Source organism: Siphateles boraxobius, unplaced genomic scaffold (assembly GCF_051911475.1).
Source record: "Siphateles boraxobius isolate OS27281-9 unplaced genomic scaffold, OSU_SipBor_1 20, whole genome shotgun sequence".
Classification (NCBI taxonomy): Eukaryota; Metazoa; Chordata; class Actinopteri; order Cypriniformes; family Leuciscidae; genus Siphateles; species Siphateles boraxobius.
The window spans coordinates 15,820,804-15,847,541 of record NW_027508811.1 but is presented as its reverse complement, the minus strand read 5'-3'; the positions used below and the strand labels follow the sequence as shown (position 1 = coordinate 15,847,541).

The window sequence follows — 26,738 nt, the reverse complement described above, 5'->3', positions numbered from 1 at the left end:
CATAGTGTTGCAATAATAAAACTTTGGACATGGAGGAATCAGATCGATATGACACAAAGAGAGGAAATGGGACTGGGCAGTGTGAGCGAGAAATGCATCTTAATTACAGTCTGTGTGGCAGTCATACAACAGTGGGTCAATGTTTGCTTATGTGGCTCATGGAGACTTCAGTCGATGACTTCATGACTGCTCTGCCAGTTGCAGCGGTTGGCAGCACTGTGAGATATTCCCAAAAGCCAGGCAGGCACTGGCCAAAGCACACAGTAGTTTTTCTGCAAGAAAAGGCCAGAACTCAGACAGTTCAGAGAGATTTTGAAAATCAGGCAGGCTTAAAAAGGTCACGCTCGAGAGTTGAGAAAGAAAAGATGAACAGATGTCCTTGCTGCTTGATGCATCTCCAAAAAAACTTGCATGTTCTCATCATTCAGAGATCTGTTAATGGCTTATTGATGCAAATATCAGCTGCTGGGTTTAGTGAAACACTTTAAATAAAGTTTTGTTCCCAGACAGCAGAATATTCAATTCCATCCAAAAGCGTTCATGTGAACTAAAACAGCTATATGTCATTGTACGATATTGGATATTTAGCACGCTCCTTAATTTCCTTTATTTTTACATTCAGATCATAAAGGTAAAAATTAAATGAAATCTTTTATGAATCACGTCAAAATATAGCATTTTATAACTGTACGTTATAATGTTGTGATGCCTAAATTCACTTGTAGAATTCAAAAATTATTGATTTTAGTAAGGTCCACATAGAATAGACCTTTAATAATCAGCAATTTATTGCACCATAATTCTTAAAATATGTGTACTGTAAGATACAGGATATTATATTATAAGCTCCTTCCGTTTTTACAGACAATAATAATAATAATAATAATAATAATAGCTAGTATACATTCTTATTTCCCATTTTTACACCCACTTAATAATAATAATAATAAAAAAATATTATTTTATTATTGTTTATATTTGTGGTGGTATTATATCAATAATAAAATTAAGGTTTGTTAAGTACTGAGTAATATTAATTAACTACATGTACTTACTATAGGATTAGGTTTTTTAGGGGTAGTTGCATGTAATTATGTATAATTTATAGTTATTACTACAGTAACTACATGTAATGTGCAACAAGGACACTGTAAAACTGCTTTTATTCCCATCTCACCTTTCTAAAAGCTCTTATATGACAATAGCAGATTTTCATAGCAATTAACATGATAGACAAATGCAATTAACATGATAGACAAATGGTATATGTCGCAGTGTATAATTAACTTATAAAATATGAAAATGAAATTTGCCTTTATCATGTCAAACATAGTATTGTTGTGATGTCTAATAGGATGTCTACCTCTACTGGTATTTTAATGATTGTTTTAGTGTTTTATTTTTAATTTATTTCGACAAAACCGTACAGAATTTTAATTAATCATAAATTTATTGGTAATCGGCCATATCTGTGCATTGTTCTGCATTTAACTGTTGTTAGACACTTAGGGGAAAAAACAGTGAGATGTGCCGCAGCTGTCAAATATGTTTTTCTAGCGCATGTTCATTAAAAAACTACAATCTAAAAACAGCAAAGGTGGAGGCCCTGTGTGAAGGGTAAAGAGTTGCCTTATTTCCTCAAATCATAATCCGGTGGTAAAAGGGCACTTGAATTCCTGGAATTATAGGATGGATTTTTAAATAGAAACAAACATCCAATTCTTAAACTATGTTCACATCGCCAGTTGGGAAATTGGGCGCCTTGAGGTCAGGAACTTGAAGTGTCCAAGTGACTGGCTGCAGTACCTGTAAACAACACAGTCACACCAACAATGAACATGATGGTTCATTTATTTGTCAAAATGTAGCAGAGGACTATTTTTAATAATATATATATATATATATATATATATATATATATATATATATATATATATAAAAAATTATTTTTTTTATTTTTTTATTTTTATTTATTTTTTTATCAATGGCCAAGCTCATCCCTGTGTGATGGGAGGGCAATTTCCTAAGAGGGCAGCTTCTCCCAAGCAGCCTGTTTATGTTGAGCGGAGAACCGACAAGAGGGCTGCCCTCCTCTTGACAAGTCTTCCTGCATGTCAGCAGTAAATCAGCGAGTCCTGGGACCCCAGCCCTGCACTGCACGCTTTCAGTGGAAACAATGGTTGAAGACAGCACTTGCTGGCCAACATAAACCGTCTGCACCTCCACCCCTCACACAGGGCTTTTTCAAACACCGCTGTCAGTCCCCATGACAGGACCACAGACAGTGGCGATGGCACGGAATGTTTAAGGAGTGTGCGCTTACCCACTTCGCTTTTAGTGTTTCTCCATAAACCCTTTTATAGACCAATGAATGCCATGTCCACATCTGTTATATAACCAGAACACCTCATTACACCATACTTAACCAAAGTATGAAACAACGAAAAACAGCAAAGTCCCAGCAAACAAAATAAATTAATATGTAGTAATATGAGGTTTTTTTTTTTAAATCAATCTTTAAGACAGACACAAAATAAATTAATACCTTAAGTCCACACAAAACAAACCTATACAATCTCAAAGTAAGTCATGTATATCTGATTCTTTTACTTAAACCGGCTGTGGCATTCAACTGCAAATCAGGTTATCTGCAAGTTAAAAAAAAAAAAAAATCTATTATTTTTTTACTGTATGTATCAGTTTTTACAAGTTAGGAGCTGACTGATAGGAGCTGCTGATTGAAGTTTGCTGATAAAATAATCAGTTTTTATAAAGACAATAAAAAGACAAGTGCCGACAAAATCTACTGTAAATACAGTACATTGTGTTTAATAACCCTTAGTCTTTCCTTACTGTGACAGGGTGACTGAAAGACAAGCCGTTTTCAAAAGGTTTCATTGATTTAAATGCCAGATAGTGTTTATTTTTTCACTAAAATACCAATAATACCCAGAAAAAAGACTATATACATAATGTGGGACTTCTAATTACAAACAAGCCTGAAATACATAGGGACTTATTTTGAAATATCTATGGGTTACTACTTCCAGTTGCTCTTTCGAAAAAAAGGGAGGGAGATAAAATATGCACTCTTACAACCATCTACAACATATTACAATATAAAGACCATAACGTAAACATTGTCATAATTCATTAACAGTACATCATGAGCAATTGCATGAGTTATTTAATAACCAATTTTAAAGACCCTTGTGGTGAAAATCAAGCTTTTAAATGTTGTTTATATGTCTGTGTTATTTTTAATACACTTTAAGACAAACTATGTGCAAATTCACAAGTCAACATTTGCTGAGTATTTTCGCTGGTGTTTCTTATGTCACAAATTACCTTGTAACCAATCACGTCAACATGCGGGCTGGCTTGCCTTTAGCATATAATGTCTCAAAAGAAACAAGGTTATCCCAGTATGTTTTTCCATTGATATGAAAAACCGGGTACTTTTAACAATATAGCGGATGAATTATGTATATTACGATGTTATGATGAACTATATGCCTTTGTCCATGTTTTTTGGAAAGTAGACCGAGAACATAGTTTGTGTAACATTAGCAACACATTATTATAGTCGTTTGATAACGTAGTAAAACAAAAGGGTAATCATTAATTTCCGTTATTTGTCCAATGTTGTAAAAAGCGATACCATTGCGCAGCGTTTACTACAATAACTTGAGTAGAGTTGAGCGAGTGGATCTCTGAGCTGGTGTGAGTGAGTGGAGGCGGGGCTAATTAGCATGTATAGATCCATGTATACCACATGAAGCAAGGGTGTAGTTACATTCAAGCTATTTAAAGGCATGACTTTTTTTTGTCATTTTGGTGACCAAAATGAGCTTTAAGGGATAAAATTATTGACAGGGGGACTTTAAGAAATGACAATTAAGACTTTTGTTATACCATTTGTGATTTTTATGACCTTAAATTGGATTAAACTGAATTTAATATAAGACTTAAGGACCCGCTGGGACCCAGCAAACATTATCCTTGAAATATCCAGAGCAATCTGTTTCTGCCTAACATCACCTAGTTAAAAAAAGAGCACTAATTCATCATACCGTTCACAACAGCTAATTCACAGTCAACAGTTGGCAGTGGGACCAATTTATATTCATTTAAGCACTACCAACCCCCAACAGTGTTTACATCAGCCCTCAGAGATAAAGGAAACATGTTTCCTCTGAAGATGCTCAAAGTGGTTGTGTGTAGAAATCTAGGCTCTCTGAATCACAACAAAAGGCAGTTACATCTGGTCATTAAAACAGCAGTAACATGAGTGTTTGATGGAAACCTCATTTTCTCATGCAATCGATTCAGTCTCAGCTAAGTGCAGCCCTAATGATGTTACGCCCGGGTGCCCAGATAACATTTATAAGGATCGTGAAACTTTCAGAAACGCGAGAGTTGAGCAATGTTCAAACTACACTAAAAAGACAGGTTTGTGAAAAAAAAAAATATATATATATTACATATATTTAAAATTACTTTTAATATTAGCTGCTAATTACTAATATCCACTTAATATTCAGCTATATTATTGAGTTGAATGCACCGACACTATTAGGACCGGTTCACAGAACGCGGTTTTGCTGTTCATGTGCAGGGTCTAGAGACAAGTTTTTTAAAAGTTGAACTTCTTTTAACTTGAGCACCGCATTTTTAGAATGCCTTGTCATGAGCGAGATGCTGCAAATGACGCAAGACACAAATTCCCCAAATTACTGTTGTATTGTATTTTTTGATCAAATAAAGGCAGCTTTGGTGGGCAAAAGACATTTCAAAAACCTTTTTTTTTTTAAATTATCGATCGACCCCCAATTTTTGAATGGTAGTTTATACCTTCAAGACTTGTATTGCACGCAAATGCCATCTGCATGTGTATAGAGGGAAAACGCAAGTAAAACAAACGATTATCAGTTTAAACTAAAGATTGGACTCAATATAGTGTTCCTTACAACTTACTAAAGATCCAGTGATCCATGGATATTAACATGCAGCCAGGAATCGTGTTTCCTGACATTTATATGTGCCTGATTTCGACACCAGGGAAATACATACAGCAAATTTGCCTGTGAACGCTTTATATAAATACAATATAGGCAGGTCTAAATCCAGGTGATCACTTATATCAATGTTATATATATATCATCATATCGTCTAGACTTAAAACTTGTATAGTTTTTTGTCAGTGTTTATTTAAAAATGTCAAATTATACAGGATATACAGTGGTAAATATTTGATTGATGAGTTGTCACTGCAATATATAACAATACAATATATAGAGAATGATTTTACCTCTAAATTCAGCATATTGACACAAAAATGATAACTGCAAATCCACCTTTCGCTGCCTGGAGTCCAGTTGTTTCTATGAATTGTAGCGATCTATTTGCTTCTCTGTTCTGTAGCTTTAGGTAGTCTGTAAAAATATACCTCATATTTCTTGTCAAATCTAGTTGTACAGTCAATCTCAAAGCTCTTTCCCGTTTTAGACGCGTTTTGTGTGTTTTTCCGCAGCATTCACGCTGAAAACCAATGCTGCCGCTCAGTCTTTTTGCCACTTGTGGGCGTAACCGCAGTCACTCCGGCCAAAGGTGACGTCACGTGCATTCCCTCTATAGTCAAAACAATCAATTAAAAAAAGACTGGAATAAAATTATTATGGATCTTTTTAAAAATAAACTTCAGAACAGCTAAGTTGCTGAACACTGAAAGGGATTTTAGTTTTGCAAGGGTGCATAGTTTTGCTCAACATTTGCATTTGGCAACACATTATTTGATACAAAGAAGGGTGAGTGGCCAATTTATCAAAGAAAAAAAAAAGAATGCCCAGATATTCCTTCAGCTTAAAAAAAAGTGTGACTGTGTCAGCTGATGAGATGCATAACACCCAAGAACATTTACTGCATCTGAAGAGGTCAATCTCATTCTTCATTTAAACTATTCATTTCCTTTGCACTTATATATATATATTCACCGCTCTACTCATACACACCCTGATGATTCAGTATAGTCAATCCTGCCATGACATCTCTGACAGCCATTTAAGCCTTGAAGACAATCTTGGCCTCAAGGACACTATGACTGACAGACAGATGAAGACAAAGTTTTGAAAGACTCACTGATTTGCTAGAGAAGCACTTTCTTGCATTTCTCTATCAGTGTGCTGTGCATTGTGCTCTCCATCAAATGACAGGCCTCTCTTTATGAAAATCAGAAATCAATTTAGCACAATCATTTTGAATGACTGTCACAAAAAAACACTGACACTATTCTTTACAGTCACTATGTGTTGTAAGTTGCACTACATAAAAAACAGACATATTAGGCAATGGAGAAACCATACACATATGGCAAATAATCTATGTAACATGCAGTTAATTAATAGTGGAAAGGGTGTTTTAATGCTCTAAAGAACCAAATCATTAACAAGGAAATGGTTTTAATTTGATTTTATGCGTCTAATGTTCAGATATGAGTTACTTCGCTTGATGTCTTCGCTGAGCTTAATTCAACTTTGAAAAGTATTACATTGGAAATGGGCTTACATAAACCAGACTGTAAATTCTACTCAAAACGGTTGTGTAATGGAAATATAACAGAATTGAGTAAATGTTAGACATTACAAGCTAATTCAACACAATCTCTTGCAGTCAACTACTAGATCTACCTAAAGAAAAAGCAAGCATGCTAAAAGATATATTTTATTTGGACTACTATTAAAATGTTGGGGTCAATGAGATTATTTTTCGTGTAAACAGCTCCTAAGGCAATTATCAATGTTTGATAAAATTTAATTTTCCAATAAAAGATGATACATTTTAGCAGATTTTGACTCATTTCTTGAGTTGAGCTAAAGTGTTGACTGGGACTTACTGGTCATGCCTGGTGTCAGGGACACTGCGGTCCATTCTGAGTTTGTCACTCTCAACCTGGTTGAACTTGTTGCGGGCGTATGGATCCTGCCCTGGCCTCACAGCAGTTGCTCCCACGTACAGGTCCTGGTCAAAGTCCTGCCACCTAACCTTCCCTGAAAAATGTGGCAAACAGATGATTAAACACTAGATGTCACGAGGATCTTTGCAACAAAACAAAAAAAAGTTTGTTTTTATTGCAATTTCCATTAGAAAAAAAAGCTTATTTTCACCCAGTGCGCACATAAATCAAATACTGTGAATTGATTACTTTAACATACGGATAGGCTACTTTCCACCTGAACAACTCTGGAACTATCAATTTGCCAGTAAGTACATGTCCGAAGACACCAATATCACTCAAGACATCATGCTTGTCATTTACCAAGGACAAATTTCCACACTATAATCAAGAACAAAAGTACACTGTGCGTTTTTGAATGAAATACTCATGCTTCTCAGAATCGTCTCTTTTAGCCAAGACAAAAACCCCCAATGAACTACAGCCCATTATTACATTATAAATCACAGTTGCCCAAAAGAACGTGAAAGGAGCTGGCTAGACATATTTAGTTGATTACAACCCAGGTGAATCTGTCAAAGAAGACATTTGCCAAATGATAATATATGAGGATATTTGCCAAATGGAGCAATTCCATAGCGGTCTGCTTTAAATGATTTCCCAACCACAAGCTCAGCTTTTCCTCTTGAACGAACAAAAGAAAAAAAAAAGTGTTATTTTTACATTTTGATGTGAGTCAAATCCCACAATAACATTGCAGCAGTGGTAGCTAACAGACCGCGGTGACACTGAGTTAAACGGCAGAGATGGCTGGGATGATACTTAGACCTCAGAAACATGTGGCAGAATTCGATTATGTTATCTATCATTACAAAAGACTATAAGCAATTAATTTAGCGAGGCTCTGGCAGACATCTTCTGCATTATAATTAGACCAACCTGCTTGAGAATTACATGCCACCGATGCCAGCTATCCAGCAGAGCACTAACATCGATTCAAAGGGCCAAGACCACCACTGCCACGGGAATTGTTAATGAACAAGGGAAAAAGCTTCAAATTAGGAGCAGGACCAAAAGTAAAAGATAATGGTCTATAAGTATTTACCACTTCATTATACACTAACTACACCATAAACCATGTTTCTATCATGTTCATTTTTATAAACATATCTTGTAGTTTCATGTATGATTTTATAAAGCTGAAACAAGATTAGAATAGACAAATAAATAAATAAACAGCCTAATAATGTAATTTAAAAAGATAAAAATGATCATCATTATTATTATTATTATTATTATATATATGTGTATATATTTAAAAAATAAAAAAACATGTTTTTATATTATTATTATTATTATTATTAATAATAATAATATAAAAACATGTTTTTTTATTTTTTAAATATATACACATATATAAACAGCCAGGAATAAGTACAAAACAACAACGATAACTTTTTAAAATGAAAAGAACAAAAAAGTGGACAAACATAAATCAAAGAATTCAGCTTAATTCTTCCTGTAACAATTTTTTAAAACACCAAGTAAGGGAATATTATGAAAACTTAAGAAATCCAGAAAGGACCACACAGTTTGAAATAAAAGATACAAGTCCCCCACACCCCACCAAAAGAACGTATAGGCTACCTTCTTTTAAACTAGTCAACACATCACATTGTTCCGAACCAGAACAATGCCCACAGAAAGCTAAAGTATCAACGTCTGGCATCTCCAATACAATGCATAACACAGCTGAAAGCTCAATGAGAACCCCCAGAAAAAACGCAAACTCTCCTTGTGTGAGGTCGCAAGCTCATCCCACAGCAGAGAACTGTAGGGGCTGTCATCAGACTAATTGGATGCTCAAAGTAGAACTGAGCGTCTCAGCTGCGACCTACACACTTCACTTGACACTGCGAGATTCAAGAGTGCTCTCCGACACGCAGCATGCACTCATAGACAGGGAGTAACAGGGAGGATGTGAACATCACTACCTTCCAGACTGAAATACTATACAGCAACATTATCTATATACCTCAATCCTACCCAGAGTAAGCACATCATGCATGACTGCGAAATATTACACATTTAATATTACTAAAAATGATAGAGGACCTTCTTAGACCTCCATGACTCAATTAGTGCACCAAACAAGCATTCTAAATAAATATGTTCATGATATGTTTTTGGGAAAAAGAAGAAAAAAATACCCATCAGAAGGTATTACATATTTGAAACACTAATGTAAAGCTGGTGACTCATTCAGTTCAAAAGAACTCTGTATAGAAAAATTGATGTTATTTTAGCCTTGATTTTAAAACAGGAATATCACCTTACCACTTATCTTAACTTAGCGCAAGACATATTTTTTTATATCTATATGAGATTTTTTGTCTATAAAGCAAATAAGGACTTGTTTAGCAGGATGACCAAGCCTCTTTTCCACACCAACAAATACAACTAGCAACCTCGAATGTCAATTTTAAAATATGTCTCAAGTACTATTAAAAGCAACTTATATGGTCTTCTAAAGTCAAAATGGCTTTGTGTGTTGTATATATAGAAGGCAAGGTTATTATGAATAGTGACTTAAATGTCAGTGTTCAACTCAGTGCAATTCATTAATGAATCACTTGACTGAGATGATTCTCCAACAAATCAGTGGAACTGCCACACAAATCAATCTGAAAAGAACAAATCACATTGTAAAAAAGGAACTGTTAAGAATTCATTGCAACCTGATGCATTGAGATTTTTATTTATTCATTTTTGATGCATTTTTTCTATTGTCTTAAAAATTGTTCCTAGTAACACTACTTTATTTATTCAATTTGAATACGTTTGTTCACTAAATGCGAAATGCCTCTGAGCAAATAAAATCTGTATTTGGAAACATTTTTTGATTAGTTGGGACATCATTTGGGGGAATTCTTTTGATCTAAAATGAGTTTATGTAGTTTCAAGTAATTCACATTTCTTACTATTTGTGACTCAGAGGCCACATTAAATGGAAATATATGTAGTTCCGTTTTTTCTTTTACAATGCGTTTGAATCATACAATTCTTAGAAAACCATAGAATAATTATAGAATAATGTAAAACATAACTGAGTAATGCCGAGAATAATGTAAAAATTAATTTGAAAGCAAAATTTAAAAATGAAAATTGTACTGTTAATTGTTTAGCAAGTTGCTATGTCCATGTTTTACAAAAGGAAGAAAAATCAAATGGGAACAACATACGGGTGAGCAGGTGGCAATTTTTAAACTTTAAATCTGTTTTCTTAATTATTACAAATGAAATCAGGTACTCCCTATGTGAATGTTCAGCTCTGTAGAAATCTTTTGGGTGACCTAAATTACAGGAGTAACACAGGGAGACAAGAAACTATGCTGACGATTCCTTGAAACAGTGCCTGGGAGAACAACAACAGACAGGAAACATGCTGTATGGCATGCAAAGACACATGAATGTAATCTGATGTTTATGAAAAATTTAATAGAATAGCTCTCCGTGGACCTCAGTTGCAGAGCAATTGCATGCCACAGAAACTAACGAGAATTAAATAAATGCACTCACAACCCTACTACAATACTGCTTTTAAATGCAGGAAGTCTATAAAAAGCATATAAGCAGGCCAGTTCAGTTGGATCGCAATGAAGTCAGAGCCGGCGCCAGCCGAGCACTGATGAGGGGGCGTCTGAAATACCGAGAGGGGGCGTTCACATTAACGCACGTCACCACTTTTTGCCAGGGTCGATCTTCTCCCCACCACTTTTTAAAACATCTTCGCGGCACGGATGTACCAATACAAATTAATAAAACATCTCCAGTTAACTAGCAGAGGATTAATTTTGTTCGTTTGTCAAATTAGAGTTGTTCTAGCGCTGAAATGTGTTGCTTTTTAAATCAAGTGATCAAAGTGCTCGTTGCCGCTGCGATCAGTGAAGCGGATACAGTGTTGTCTTGTGGCTCGCGCAGTTTTCACACTGACGCGCGTTTCAATCTATCGCTGTTGCGGGAGACTCTATTCGTTACAATGAAATCACAAAATAAAATGCACACAAACGTGTCCCTGCTTGATATAGACTGTTATAGACGATTGATAAGACGTTTTGATGAGAGAGAGAAAAAAAAACTTTTTGCTAAAAAGGCTTAGCCTTCCCCTGGCCTCGGACTTGAGACTAGCAATATACAATTCGAGTGAAATTTTCTCCCTCAAAAGCAGCCTGACTGCTTCTACTAGTTGCTTTTATAAAGAAATGCTCAGGGCCGGCGCCACGTTGCTGGTCTAGGATCAGTTTCCTCCACTCCATAACCAAATGATAAGCGCGACTGGGCTGGCTCAGCTGTGGTCTGTGGAAAACGACGTAAACTGCATGCGTGCGCACGCGCAGAGATAATTCATGCGCGTGATAATTCATTTTATGCAGGATTTATGCATTTTTTTCGATAAACAATTTTTAGATCTCTAGATCAAAGGCCCGGCCCGGCCCGAGGATAGTGACGGGAAATATCGTCGGTTCGGGTCAAGTTCGGGCTCGGGCAGAGAATCTAGCAGCTAAGCTCTAATTGAGAGTGACATAACCACAAAACTAAACAACGAGGGCATCATCAACGCATGATGCCATGTCTAAACGCAGGATTTTGCTGCATTAGGTAAGGCCATGTTTATTTATATTGGCTGCCAGGCATACAGTGCTTGTTTTTTTTTTTGCTCAAATTAACAGTTTGTAAACGTATAGTTGCGCTAATAACAAGTGAGTTAACGGGAGCGTTTATACTGGGACGCTTAAGTTGTTGCTAGGCGAAGTTGGTTAAAACTGCATGGTTAGGAAATCTATTTAAATGCAGGGGAAGCGCACATCTTAGCCTTACCCTGGAGTTGGTTCACCCTCCGCCTATGCCGACTCTCCCGATTGCCCCCGATATGCATTATTCAACCTTGAAATTATGGAATATCCGTTCTACAGTCCGTAGCCGTCGTGTGATCTTTCGAGTAGCATCTGCCTGCAGACACGGAGGCTGCATTTTCAGGACCCCACTTCTAGGACCGCATTTCTAGGACCCTAGGTTTTTGGACCCTAGGTTTTTGGAACGCCACCTATCGAATTAGAGGACCAGCGAAGATGAATGACATTCAGAGTGTGAGTATCAAATGCGAATCAATTTTTATTTGTTTAACTTTAAAAACAATTTTGATGCATTTCATTGGAAAGTTAACGTTGCCAACGTGCTGGTGATTTGCTAAACAGTCTTGAATGCATAGCCATCATATATTAGCCTCTAATGCTGGAAAATGAATTGCACGTTCATTTAACGGAACTGTTGCATGATAAGCCTGTGTTGACTTATTTACAGCACAATAAACTGTAGCATGTTTGTTCTGAAAGCTTGTTTATTACTCATTGTTTTTCCATTTTAATTCAGTTAAAATAATCTTAATCTTTTCACTGTCACGTGCTCACAGTCAGCCTGTTTAACGTTACCCACAATACATGTTATGTGTACGTCTCTTCATTTTGACATGGTTTTATAAATTTGGTTGAGACATATGACATTTTAATAGTCAGACATATCCGAGAGGCCATTATAATAATTGAAATCCCACGTGTTAGATTGTGTCATTTACTGTATACTGTACTCTATATGAAGTGCTATCAAGGAAACAGCTCAGGGTAGGCAATAGTATGACAAAAGATAAATAAATAAATTGGTTAAGCACTAGGCTTAGGCCAAATTTGTCTATTTATTTTTATGAAATTAACTTAAAAATGTTTTTCAAGAAACGACATGAGTGTTTCTAGAACCTTTGTTCCGAGAACATCAAAATCATTTTTTTTTTCAAATCTTTGAACAGTATGCAATAATTGTATTATGAAAATTAATTGGTATGGAGATTGATATCATTATTTTTATCATTATCATTACTCTGTGGTAACTAAGATCTTTTAAATATGAAATTTAAAATTAGACAGTAGAACATGGTCAACTAAATGTTCCTTATTTAAATCACTTCTCTTTCTCTCTCTTAGGAGTCAGTGATGATGTTGTCCATGTGTTTGTCCATCCATTGAAGTTCTGTCTATGTGGTTCAGGTCATGATCAAATTTGTTTTTTTGTGTGTTCAAGTTCAGTGGTTATATATTATTTTGTAAAATATTTTGTGTGTTCAATTTCAGTTTTTATATATTATTTTGTAAAATATTTTGTGTGTTCAAGTTCAGGTGTTTTATATTATTTTGTAAAATATTTTGTGTGTTCAAGTTCAGGTGTTTTATATTATTTTGTAAAATACAAAATCTTAAATCTACCCCCAGAGTCATCCTTGTCTTCCCTCTGTACTTGAAAATGTGGTCCATAGTGACTGAAAAGACTATAAAATGATTCCTTGTTTATTTTACTTGAGTTATTATATGCTACTTAGACCCAATAATTTCTCAACATTCCTAGGAACCTGGTTTAATTGCAATAAAGAAAGTAGTATTTGGGTGTAATAAAACTTGAAAGAAAAAAAAACACTCTAATGTAGTTAAAACTGGGTGGAAATATTGCATTGGTGGCACATTTTTCGGTCCTCCAAAACTAGGGTCCTGGAAATGCGTTCCTGGGACTGCGGTTCTTCGACTCGGTAGGTGGCGCTGTCACAAAAAACTAGGGTCTTAGAAATGCGGTCCTAGAAGTGGGGTCCTGAAAATGCAGCCTCCGGGACTGCAGACAGATAATGTTGGATCTTTCCCGTATGAGAAATTTAACGTAATGCTAGGGTGAGCGAGCACGCAAAATCAAACGACCAATCAAAATTCGACTTTGTCTAACAGACTGTCCTTAATTAAAATATTATTAATTCAGCTTAATATTCACAAAAACAAGAAATTGTGAAAATGTAATTGGCAAATGTGATTTTTAAATAGCATATTTTATCAATACAATCCCGTTTACATTCATGCTGATCTGAGGGGGCGGGAGAGTCCCGTTGAGGGGGCGTCGCCCCCTCACGCCCCCCCGTGGCGCCGGCCCTGAATGAAGTACATTTCCAAAAGGGAATAAAGAGTGAAGACACCAATTTCTTGTCTTCAGGCCAGTAATACAGCCACACTCAAATCACTCTCATGCATTTTTAAGTGCCTTCAAGTGAGATTTTCTACACCTACATCCACAAATAACCTCAGGTTAAGTCCTGTTTATGGGAAAAGAAAAACCTAATGCCCTGTTTCGTGCAAGCTGTTCATTAAAGTCCATCTTTAAGCGTTTCCCTGAGAAGAAATGCTCCGTTATTCATTTGGGACGGAAAAAGAAAACTCTAATCCTGACATGAGCTGATTATGCACATGGGTTGTCAGGTTAGCTCTTACCTGGAGGAAGAGTCTCTAGGCTGTGGGCTTTTTCATCTGCATTGCTGTGTGATTGAATTCTGTTTGAATTAATGCCACTCCAGTCATCCTGCCAAAGAGAAGAACAGATCATGAGCATAAAGTCATATTGTGCAGGTTCAAATGGTAATGAACCAAAACAAAAGAAATGTATGCAAGTAGTTACGGTGATCATTAAATTAATTCACGGGTGCTGCAGAATACTGCCATTGGTACTATAGTAAAACACTCATAAAACAGTAATAGTACACTGACTCTGACATTTTTCTTAATGCAGATTCCAAGGGGAGTGAAAAATAACTTTTTGCCAAACCTAAAAACTCAAGATTAAATTCAAATCAAATTTATTCTCCATTGTATTAAGTCCAGTTTTAATAATTAAGTTCATTTTTCTAGTTGCTGTAGTAACCACAGATTCCATGACCAGAAGCCTGTGTTGTTCTGCATATCTCTCTCCTCCTGTTGAGTTTGTTTAGATCCAATAATTTTCAAAAGAATTCTAGCAGCAGATTATCAAACGAGATGTTGGAAAAAAACCTCTCTCAATCATTTTAAAAACTGTTGACAGCTATAATTCAAAAGAACTAACTGATGGTTAGATATCCAAACAGATAATGATGGCCACAATAAATGCATTATAATAAATTGAAAAGATTGCAATTGTTTTATATGACCACACTCATCTAAAGTAATTATTATTCATTATATAACTGGGATGTCAATACAAAAAACAAAAACAAAACAAAAAACTATACCAAGCCTTTTCAGAGTATCAATAGTAGGCTATACCAACCACGAACTGAAACATTTTTACAACACACACAAAAAAAAAATCCCACTAGCATATTGTATTGCTATGGCATCTAAATTGGTATCTAGAGTTATGACATTCCACTAGAATTGGTACACACTACTGAAAGTTTGGTATTGTGATAAGCAATTAGACCATGAACGCAAGAAGAAAATGAGCATTATTATTTCCACAAAACCAGGGCAAAACAAGGCCCAGAGCAAAAAGAAAGCTGGTGAAGATTACCCAATCTACAGGAGGCTTGGCATCAACAAAACAGTCAGCTTGATAACCACCTCCCTTGATAACAAATGTCGGAAAATATGGGTATTCTGTCAATTGTGTCAAGGCCAAGCCCATGAGTAACAAACAACTATGCAACAAAACACAGAGCTAGTAATAATTCACACCCAACCTTCTGCCAAGGTTAGCAGTAAATAAATGTGCAGGCAGGGCCAATTCAGCTAGCCGAGTCCTTTCCAAAGCTCATTTGGACAAGCGTCTGGTCGACAAGCCCAGGAAAACATGACTCTGAGGATCAAAACCACAAATGTTCCACTGTAAAAAAAAATATATAAATCACTTATTACCATTTTATACACTGTTGTAACTTCCTTTAGAGTGTTAGTGCTTCAATTGAACATGTCAGCATTGAGCAGCTAAAATAGACAATAAAACCTCATAAAAGCAAAAATATATCAACTATCCAATGTCAAAATGGTTAGAGCCATTGACATGGATCAATGATTTTAATATAAACCAAATAATGTTAGAATTGTAACTGGATTCCCAGTGCTACAATAACTCAAATCATCATGACACCTTTGTTGAAAATTCAAGCAAAGCCAGAGTTTTCACCTGACACAGATTGTGATTCATCATGTTAGGGAATTCTGGCTCTTGGGTCAAAGGGGTGAGGGAGCAGGTGTGAGAGAACGCTGAGCACAGAGGAACGTCCAGCCAAGCTTCACAAAGCTTCCCCTCAGCAGCTGGTCTTCTATAGCCCACGACCTATTACGAGCTATTGGCTGCGACATGCCAGATAAGCAAGCTTAGTGTTGAGAGCACATTAAATTTGCAATCTATGTCTATTCCTCATTTCATTGTGTAAGGCAGGGATATCCAACCCTTCTACTGGAGAGCTACTGTCCTGCAGACTTCAGTTCCAACACACATGCCTGTGATTATCAAGTAACCCTGAACGGCTTGATTAGCTGGTCCAGGAGCCTGTACCATGATGGTAGTTGAACAAACTCAGGGTTGCAGGATTAGTTTTGAGTTGACAAAACCAAATCCAACCAGGCTTTGTTGGTTCCAACTTTCTCTGTCAACTCAGGCTTTGATCTTAATTTTAAGAGTTTAGGTGTGACATCAGTAGCAAACAGCCAATCACACGCTGAGAAAGAGTGAAACAGATTCATTTCTCGCAAGAATAGCAGCACAATTCACTTCTCTCTTCTGCAGGATATTACGAGATTGAAAAATATTAAGAATTTAAACAAATTTACACAGCAAGAAGAAAATAGCTGTCTATGAAAGAGGACAACTAAAAGAAAAAGTCTTGCTATATAAGTGCAACTAAAAGTTGTGAAGTTAGTTTATACAGTTGATAAAGGTATAGAGAGAAATTAACATTTAAGCTCACATGTAGTCATTTTATAGCTTAATCTGTTGATTCTAAAGCACATTTATATTACCTTTATATATTTATTAATTTAAACTGTGCATAAAAATAATTGATAAACTAAAATTGTATGTGTGATCGATCAATAATTACATAAATAATATCTAAATCATACAAAATTATTATTCTAAATAAGCATTACTAAAAGCCAGAGGATTTTGTCTTTAAAAATCATTTGCTATGGAGTGACCTTTAATTTGGAGTAGAAACAGGTGGAGTGACTTTATTGCATCAGACATGTGCCACTTTGCTCACAGCTGATTGGTCCAAGATCGGTTTGCAACCTCTTACCTGGAACATAACCTGCCCCGGACCATGTTAGCCGTGGAACGTTAGTTACTATGGCGATATACACTGCTAAAAAAAAAAACACTTTCATGGTGCCTAAAACCCAGGGTTGGCGCAAACTAAGCTAAAACATACCTGGCTAGCCACCTAAACCGGCTTCATGGTATAGGCCCCAGGTGTGTTTGATTGGGGTTGGAGCTAAAATCTGCAGGACAGTAGCTCTCCAGGAGCAGGGTTGGAGACCCCTGGCTTTAAGGGATTCAGTCTTCACATTTTGGTGTCCCAATACCAAATGTATATATTTCCGGTTAAATATTCATGGCACAGATCCTATGATTGCTGAAGTAACAACTATAAAACAAATAATTTTAAAATGTTCCTTCTCATCTGTATCCAAGCATTAAAATCACATAAGTCAGTCATAATTTTCTGCTGATATTCAGTTGATTGGGGTGCTGGACAACATCTGGTAACAGTTGCAAAACCTCAAACTAATTAATAAAAGAGCTTAATATTTAGTTTGACCTCAATTTAGTATGACAGCAGGTTTGTTTAAAGGTTAAAAACTTTTTCACAGTAAAAAAAAAAAAAGTAAAAAAGTAGAATTCATGCAGGGGGGGGGGGGGGGGGGAGTGAGATTTGTTGACGGGTGGGGGGGGGGGGTGTAGGCTACTGCATCACGTGCCGTTTGAACTGACACGCTACAGCGATCCGTCACATTTAAAAGCGCCAAAACGTTGAAAATATTGACAGTATCTGACAGCTGAGAATTTATTCCATATCAAAAGTAACCTTCTCTGTCTAGTCTGTCGGTGTCAGTGTCCTCTTTGTCCGCGATTTTTCTCTGCGTGGGAAAATGCAGTGGTCCAATCAATAGCTTGTAACTTGTTTATAGTAATTCGGAAATTAGTGCACATGAGTGAAAAAAAATACAGCACAGAAGAATGTCTCATTTAGCGTGAGATTCCTTTGTTGAGCATGAGCCCGTGAGATTGAGGCTGAATGCTTGAGTGTCACGCCGGATGCGTGAGAGTTGGCATCCCTGTAAATGCCACATTCAGAGTCTGCTCAAGTTTGCAAATCTGCAAAAAAGAACATGATCCTTAAGCCCTTAAGTTCTCTTTTTGGTCAATTCACTGGTTACCATATTTAAACTCCAATCTGCTATGACAACAAGACTATTGCTATAAACCAGGGGTGCCCAATCCTGCTCCTGCCATCGACTGTCCTGCACAGTTCATCTCCAACCCAAATCAAACACACCTGAAGCAACCAATTAAGGTCTTCAGGATCACTTGAAAATTAAAGGCAGGTGTGTTTGATTTGGCTTGGAGATGAACTGTGCAGGACAGTCGATTGGCAGGAGCAGGAATGGGCACCCCTGCTATAAAGAAAATTCAAGAAAAGGTAGCATCATTAATCATTCAAATATTATTAAATACTTCCGGCAAAATTATGGAGAAGATGGCATCTCGGTGAGTAACATTTCTTGAGCAAGCAACCGCTGTCATCGTCAGCTGCCGGGAAGGCGTAAAAGATACAATTCACCTCAGCACAAAATAAAAGTACTATTTTATCCCTTCATTACTGTGTGCTACAGGGTGGAACAAATGAATTTCCATAGTGCTGTTACAACAGGAGCAGGCCACACACACACACAACACACTCGCAATCCATGGTTGGGTGTCAAAACAAATCAAAAACATTTTTCATCACAGCTCATTGCACAACGCATTTGGACAAACCCATATGTGTTGGCTAAATATTTAATGCGGTAAAAACTGTTTCTATCACAAATAGAAAACACTTCTTGACACTTCTTTAAATACTCTAATTAAGTCTACTTTGTGATGCCAAGACAGGAAGAGTGAAGCAGACATCTTTCGTTCACATCAAAATGTAATAAATTTAGCGAGGGAATCAGTTCATTACTTCAACCACTGACTATCGGGTGGGAAGCTGATTGATGGCACAGGTGAGGATAGATTTAATCCGCGCTGCATTCTAGCATATTGCTCCGAGCAGATCTTAGTGTCTGTCTACATTCAGCTTGGTTTTCACTGCATGTTTGTACAAAGCCAGTCAACATCATGTAGTCACATTATTCATCCAAAAAAAAAAAAAAAAAATCAGTCATTTCCTCACCATCATGCTGTTCCAAACTTACTTCTGCGGAACACAAAAGGTACATTTTTGAAGAATATCAAGGCCCCTGCTTTCAATTTAATAGAAGTGAATTAAGACTGGGGATGTCAAGCTTCAAAATGACACAAAAGCACTGTAAAAGCATTATGAAATTCTGTTTGACATCTGCTGTACAGTAACTCTTGAGTGGCATGTTCATAAGAGAAGCAGTGATGTGAACGAATCAGAAATGTTCAATTAATCATATTCAGTTCAGTTGTATTGCTTCAAAACACTTGGAATACAGCACAAATCAAAATTCTACGGTGCTTTTTTTGTCATTCTATAGCTTGACATGAGGTTGAATGAATATTAATGAAGGAATTTTCATTTTTGGGTAAACTAATCCTTTAAATTAGTTTATATACTGGTGTATTACAAAAATTAACAGAGCATAAAAAAACTAAAAGTGCTTTCGCATTATAAATCAGGCTCTGTAATGGACAAATGGCTGTAAATATTTGTAATGGTAGAAAGTCCAAACACATTTGACTGCTTGAGTCATCCAACAGCTCCAGACCTAAACTGTTGTTTTTGTGGCAAAGGGGTTTGCTCTGTTTTTTTCTGTCCAGCTGTGCCATTCCATCAAATGTCTAAGTGTGTGTGTGCGCCTTGCATTCAGACTACCAGTTACCACCTGACACATAAACTCACAGATGGAAAAACTCAAGGCGAGTTCAGCCTCATCTGCTGTCTAAGGAGAGCATTATTCAACCTGATCACACCCAGAAATCAGCAGTCATGCTGTGAACTGGGGAATGAAATGGCCTCTGACTCCAAGCAGGTGACACAGAGCTTAATTAAAAATTCAGTTTGATCAGTGATGGGAAACGTTAATCAAAGAGTTGACAGCTGAATCTAATTTATTCTAAGTGTGTTTTTTTATATATCCACACAATCTCCAAGATCTAAAGGCTGAATGTAAATTTAATAAAGAGACTAAAAATATGAGGAAGTGAAATGAGAAAAATGTTTTGTAATTCATCCACCATTTTAGAACTTCAACCTCTTACATTCTTAATAGAGTGGCATTTTAAAATCCTCAGTCTGCAAAATAAAAGCGGATTTAATTAGCCATTTTATTTCCATGAAACGAATATTCGATTAAATCTGTATCAAAAACAATTAAATAACTTTGTAAAGGAAAATTAAATGAACAAAACTAAGTTCAATCCGAAAATTGGACTAGTTTCAATTACTTTGTTTAATATACAGTAGTCAACATTTGAAGACATTAAAAAAGTAAATAATAAATCACCTCCATTGCGGATTCCAGTGCTCAAGGACTTAAGGTCTTCCATTTAAACAGATCGCAAGAGTTTCGCCAGTAATGGGATTACGGGAATGCAACTAATGATGAACAACCGAGTGAACGAGACAGAAAATTTAGCGAGGGAAAGGCATAAAGAAAAAAAAACTAAAACGCCAAAAGCAGCCAGCTATCGCTGTAGCAGAAGAAAACGCAGATAGAGACATTTTGACTGATTAAACATGGAGAACTAACACACCATTGTGACAGTATATGGTTTGTCTGTGTTCTATAATCCATCTCAAGAACTTTCATGAGGATAATATATATTTATAATGCAATGCAAATCAATGACAGAGTTTTGCATCATGCCAAGACAGACACTGCTGAAAAGCAGCAGTGATGGGCCGTATGATGGAGGTGGACAAAGTAACAACAGACTTATCTCCTTTTCAGGGAATAAGGCTTGGGTTGCTTCATCTGAGTAAACTAACATTTTTACCATCTGTATGCTAAATCTTTGGACCTGAATTTGAAACTCTATCTTCCAAAATGTGCATCTTTGGAATGAGTCACGCTTTCGTCTTTGCTGAAGCCAACCTCACTTTTTGCATGCAGGCTGAAAACCTGGCAGTGAGGTCTAATGATTACATTGTGCTGGATTTACAACATTACACTAGGTTTTGGCGAAACTAAGGACAATAAAACAAAGAGCCCCAGACGACAGTTCACCTCCTCCAGCTTACACTCAGAAATATGCAATAACACATTATGGTTGAGATATAGCTGGAACAAAGGCAACTTAAACAGTCAAGTACAGGTATGTGCTGAAAGCTTAACCCAACAATTGCTCTCCGCTACAAACATCAAATTTACAGTTATTAACAGCTAGGGATGTGCAAAACCACACATTTTCATGTTTTAACTAATACCAAAAAACATATTAAAAGTGCAATATCATTATAATATTAAAGGTTAAAATTAATTGATGGGTAGGCTACTTGCATATAAATTACATATTAGGAAGTTTTTATGATAACATTGTACATTTTTAATTACATAATTATGTTTTCTTATTTAAATGGTGGCTGTCATAGAATGGATTTATTCAAACATACATTCAATATTGAAAAACAGTTTAAGTAAAAATACAATGAATATGCAATATAATGCATATTTAGCAAAATGCTCCTCTCCAAGTAAATTTTTCTAGCTGATTAACAAGTTTTTGGACAATGGATAGCTTTTCTGAGGTAAATGTGACGTTAAATGTGAGATTGTTTACAAGTGGTTTTATTGACGCCTTTCCACAGGGGGGTTCAGATTCACTTCACCCTGATCATAATATCCATTTCCTGGGGGGTGAGAAAAATTAAATAAATATACAAACCATGCATACTCACCAATTTACTAGTTGCTGAATAGTCATGTTGGATGTCATCCAATGAATGTTGGATGAATAGTCAACCATCGTGACCCAATCTCTAATTACAAGAATTGGTAAGATACAGCTCATGTTAAATAGATGTAAATGACTGTGCGTTCTCACTGCTTGGTACACTGACGGAATGAGGAAAAACCATTAGCATGCTGCCCAGGGCTGGTATAACTATTGAAGAGCACCTGGCCTGAGCACAGAGGCTTTGAAGAGCCAAAACCTCTGTTCTCCCACCCACAGACAGCTCGCTAATCAAGCTCAGCATCACAGAATTACTGCAATTACCTGCCAAGAGATCAACCAAGGCACCCTCCGTGTGCTGACAGCCCGTGGCCACAGCCTCATTCCCATCATCCCTCTGCAGGAGAGCCGCTCAGAACCTGTGAGTCGATTTGACCAAGGCCTGTCAGGCTAGTGTGCCTGAATGAACGTTCATTTCTCCACACACAGAGCCTCCAAGAACACAGGACCACAATTATGTAGCTAAAATGCCAGTGCTGATGAAGATTTGCACAGAGCAATCCATAAAATTCTGTTTGCTTAAGATTTAGAGCCACTGCTTGCAGACTGCTAAGTGAAATGGAAGTGCTGAACTGGGAGAGTATCAAAAACACACTGAAAGAGAAAATCATCTTCACGGCGGAACAATTAAGTGTCCTTCCGGAACCTCTACCAACTTGAGCCAGAATTTGACGAGACTCCCAGCATTGAACTATTCAATGTGACATACAGTGTGCTGTTGCAAGCCAATGAATAAAGACATGGCCGCCCGCTAACACAACCTTTCAGGCTCAACAATTAGGACGATGAAGTGGTCAGGTGGGCCAAGAGTTACGAATTTTACTTGCCTGTTATAATACAACAAAAAAATGAACATAATATTTATATTTAATAATATAATAAAATATTTTTAGCAAAATTTATTTTAAACTGTATGTGCCAGAAAAAAAAACTTAAATAGGTTGTAATACATAAAATGCCAAAAAGATTTTAATTTACAATAACAGGACGAATCAACAAGACTAATAATACAAATCAATAGCTACAAATTAATAAATTCATACATAACACATTTAAGTTACAGTTCTGTCGACTAGCCCCTTACTTCTTATCACAGTTGTGCTATTGAACAAAGCTGTTAACTTCAGGTTCCTGAGGGGTTTGGAAAAGAATCTGCTAAATGGCAACATCCTGCTCATTTATAGTGTTGGTTTCAGTTCTCTAAAGGGCATCTCTGCAATATAAGCAAACATGCAGCTAAAGAAAAAAATCAAATAAATAGTTGTTGCATTAGCCATTATGAATGCCAAAATGGAGTATTTTATTTGTCATTAGAGGAACTATCACTTCTGCTACGCTTGAATTACAGAAAAATGCTGAAAATGTCAGCCTGAAATAGTTGCTGAGCAGTTCCTATCTATTATAAGTAAGGATTCTCCGATCAGGATTCAAGCTTTATATAAGTGATATGCAAGCTCTCTGTTGACTGTCACTGTTAAACCTTATACCCTGATGCCATTTTTTGATTATTTCACATCTAAGTGGCATTCTTAAAAGCAATGGCTTATAAAAACAAAAAACATGGTTTAACTAATGGTCTCATTTGATAGAAACCCTTTAATATTTTGACATTTTTTAAATTTGATCATGTTTGGAGGAATTGACAATGACTATTAGAAAGTATAATGGCACATCATAAAATCAAGTGTGGGCTTGTTCACAATCATGTCAACTGAGATAAACACAAAATTTGGCCCAGATGAAAAGCAATCAAACTTTGTTTCCATGAAGTGGAACCATGACACTCCAACCTCTCCAAACAGTAAAAGTGTTTTACCGAACATAACCTACATACATACTGCCACAAAGACATTATTGAACTATATAAGAGTATTTACAATTACATCGAATAAGTAACAAGTAATAAGATCTTGGTTGATAAGTGATGATTTTCCAGTGCCGTTTCAGTGCCAATCTGAACGATCGCTCCAATCCAAGCGCGCTCAAGCTGTGAAACAGTGTCCGATTGGTTTTGACCGACACATCGTAGCTACTTATATACCCATATTGAGTTTACATTGGTTAAACTTTCAAATGACGTTAGAAAACACTGCGTCGTGATCATGATACGATTGGATCCTGGAAGTCCTATAGCTTTAGCGAAGCAGCATGTCATGTCACTCCGTGAGGAATTTCTCAAGAATCCTCATAACATGTTATGTTGCATGTGGGCTTGTTTGAATTGGGACAACCTGCTCTAAACAAAACTATGTGACTTTACTTACTATGGTTCATAAATGTTTTGCGAAGTTACAAAGCATTGTCTCATCTGTATACTGTTTGCACGGTTTTACGTTATTAAATTTCTAAATTTAGTGACAGCCGATCAGTCATAGAATGCGATTATCAGCCAGTCAATCGGAACATGCCTAATTATAAGGCTGTAAAGACAGGCATGCTTTAAAATACAGTCCTTTCATAAATTTAGCCAACACAAAACATACATGCATGCAAAGGATATTTTCTGAACTAGCATTTATTCATAAAACAAAAACAGGAGAAATCCATCTCATAAAGGAAAATGTAAAGCTTCAGATAGACAGAAACCAAATCTACAAGATTGTTTTATGGACAAAATAACCACTTACATCAAGCACATAAAAGGAAAGTGGGATGAAACTGATAGATAGATATATATAGACACACAATTTTATGACACGTTGAAAACGATACACAAGAGAGGCCTTACCTTTAGCTGATTGTGGGTGAAGGTGATGCACTAATGCAGTTATGGCCAAAATTGTATTGTAGTCACTACTGAAGTAGTTCAGAATCATTAAAAAGTAATTGCTTGCTATATCCTCCATAAAACCCTGCAGTCAGACACAGTCACATGTTGCCATAATGGACTGTGACCAATAACTGAACTATTGCTGCCAGCAAACACTCTGAGAACAGAGCAAAAAGATCAAGATTTATGAGGAAAAACAACTCCGAACAAAAAGTACCACAGGCTGTTGGAAATAATATTGTTGTGAATGGCAATGATAAAACAGTATGTCTCACCTTTAGCAACTACTATTGTTGTTACTATTTTTAACAACAGAAATATGAAAGACACTAATTTACATAGATTCACTTGCACTTCTCATATCAAATCCAATTAAGCCAATTTACAGAGATTTTATTATTTCACCATACGTTTTCCTTTAATACCCTTAGCAGAAAATCTCTTCCAGCAAAAATAATAGTACTTTTTAATTTTATGTAGCCTTTATGACAGACTTTATGCACATTTTGCACTTAACTGAAAACGGTTATGATGACGATCTGAAGTGTCTCAGCTGAAGGAAATAATCCATTATTTAACAGCTTTAACAGATTGGACAAATGTTCTTATTGGTCCACTTACGATTAGGACTGGAACTAACAACTTTTCTTCCGATTAATTTATCAGATTAATCCATTTATTCATGGTTAATCTATGATTTATTTCCTGAATAGTCGATTAATCCTTTGGTTCATTTACCAATTATAACTGTAACTAACCCATGTATGAACTTTTACCTAATGATATTATTGATCACAAAAGAGAAGGTTTATGGAGTGAAGACATAATTAGGAAAGGTGTTTACTATGCCTGCGTTCACAGTAATTTTTGGGGGATTTACAGCAGAAACTGCTTACAAATGTGAATCCTAAAATGTTTCAGTCATTCAGGATATTAAACAAATGCCGATTCCGATACTGTGCCCGATATATCACTAAAATAAATTAAGCCTTAGTAAGCATAAGAGGCTTTCTATTTCATTAAAACAAAACAAAAACATTAAAAAATATATTACCAACCCAAAGTCATTTAATCACACTGAACTTGGAATCATCCAATAAAATTGTTGTTTCCTTTAACGCTTTGTGAAAACATATTGCACAGAGATAGAAGTACATGAATAATATATGAGCATTTCTCTTTTGGGTCCACTTTCCATTCACACTGATGTTTTTGGAAGCCAGCCTGAATTTTATAGTACTACAATATTGATGATAATGATGCTTATTGCTATTAAAAAAGTACATAGAAGTTGTTATACGGCTCTATATATAGACTTTTTCACATGGGCTGACAGCAATGGCCAAAAATATTTGGTAATAAGTGAATATTAAAAGCAACTGCCACCTGAGCACAATACATTAAAAAGCATGTTTTTATTTGAAGTGTTCACAGTCTAATAAATAACTTATTAGAATGTCAATTTGTGATTTAAAGGGTACAATAAATTACATTTATTGCAAATAATCACAAGTAGAACGAACAGTTGTGATAAGACCCATGGCAATGTTATTTATTACCTTTCTGTCTCTCTAAACATACCAAACTGAGCAAAACCTTAGAGATTATAGAAAACCACATCCAGTGTGCGCAAATCTAATGAAATCCAGTCAGATATTTATTACAGCATTTATGTTTCAGGCGGTTCTCGGGGCAAATCAAACAGCCATGACTCCTCATGGTCCTCTGTAAGCAGAGAAACCTGTAGTCATGGTTACCAAAGTCTGGACTAAAGACATGCTCCACGAAAGCATCTACACAGCGTTATTCCATCAGACTACCCACTGTTTCCAATTTTCCAATAAAAAGTCTAAGTGTGAAGCCAGAGTCGGCGGAATGTGGCAGGAGCATTAACGGCCAACCTTACTGTCACTCAAGCCTGCCCACTCATCTTTAACTGCCCATTGAGGGAATACAAGACAAAGGACATTTAGAGAGGACACTAGACTG

The 26,738-nt window shown here is 36.2% G+C and overlaps 1 protein-coding gene across 4 annotated transcripts in view; it reads right to left on the bottom strand.

The window, feature by feature from the left end:
• The window catches only part of galnt2 (UDP-N-acetyl-alpha-D-galactosamine:polypeptide N-acetylgalactosaminyltransferase 2), an 81,313-nt gene that overhangs the window by 27,531 nt on the left and 27,044 nt on the right, over positions 1–26,738 (bottom strand). For 2 of the 4 annotated variants that reach the window (XM_077237106.1, XM_077237109.1), the window contains exons 2-3: positions 14,308–14,395; positions 6,893–7,046 (exon numbers count right to left, since the gene is read on the bottom strand). In XM_077237106.1, coding sequence (XP_077093221.1) covers positions 6,893–7,046; positions 14,308–14,395 — 242 coding nt within the window. Of the gene's footprint in view, positions 1–6,892; positions 7,047–14,307; positions 14,396–15,530; positions 15,642–19,232; positions 19,254–26,738 lie in introns of those variants that run through there. The other 2 variants (XM_077237107.1, XM_077237108.1) reach the window with 2 other exon arrangements.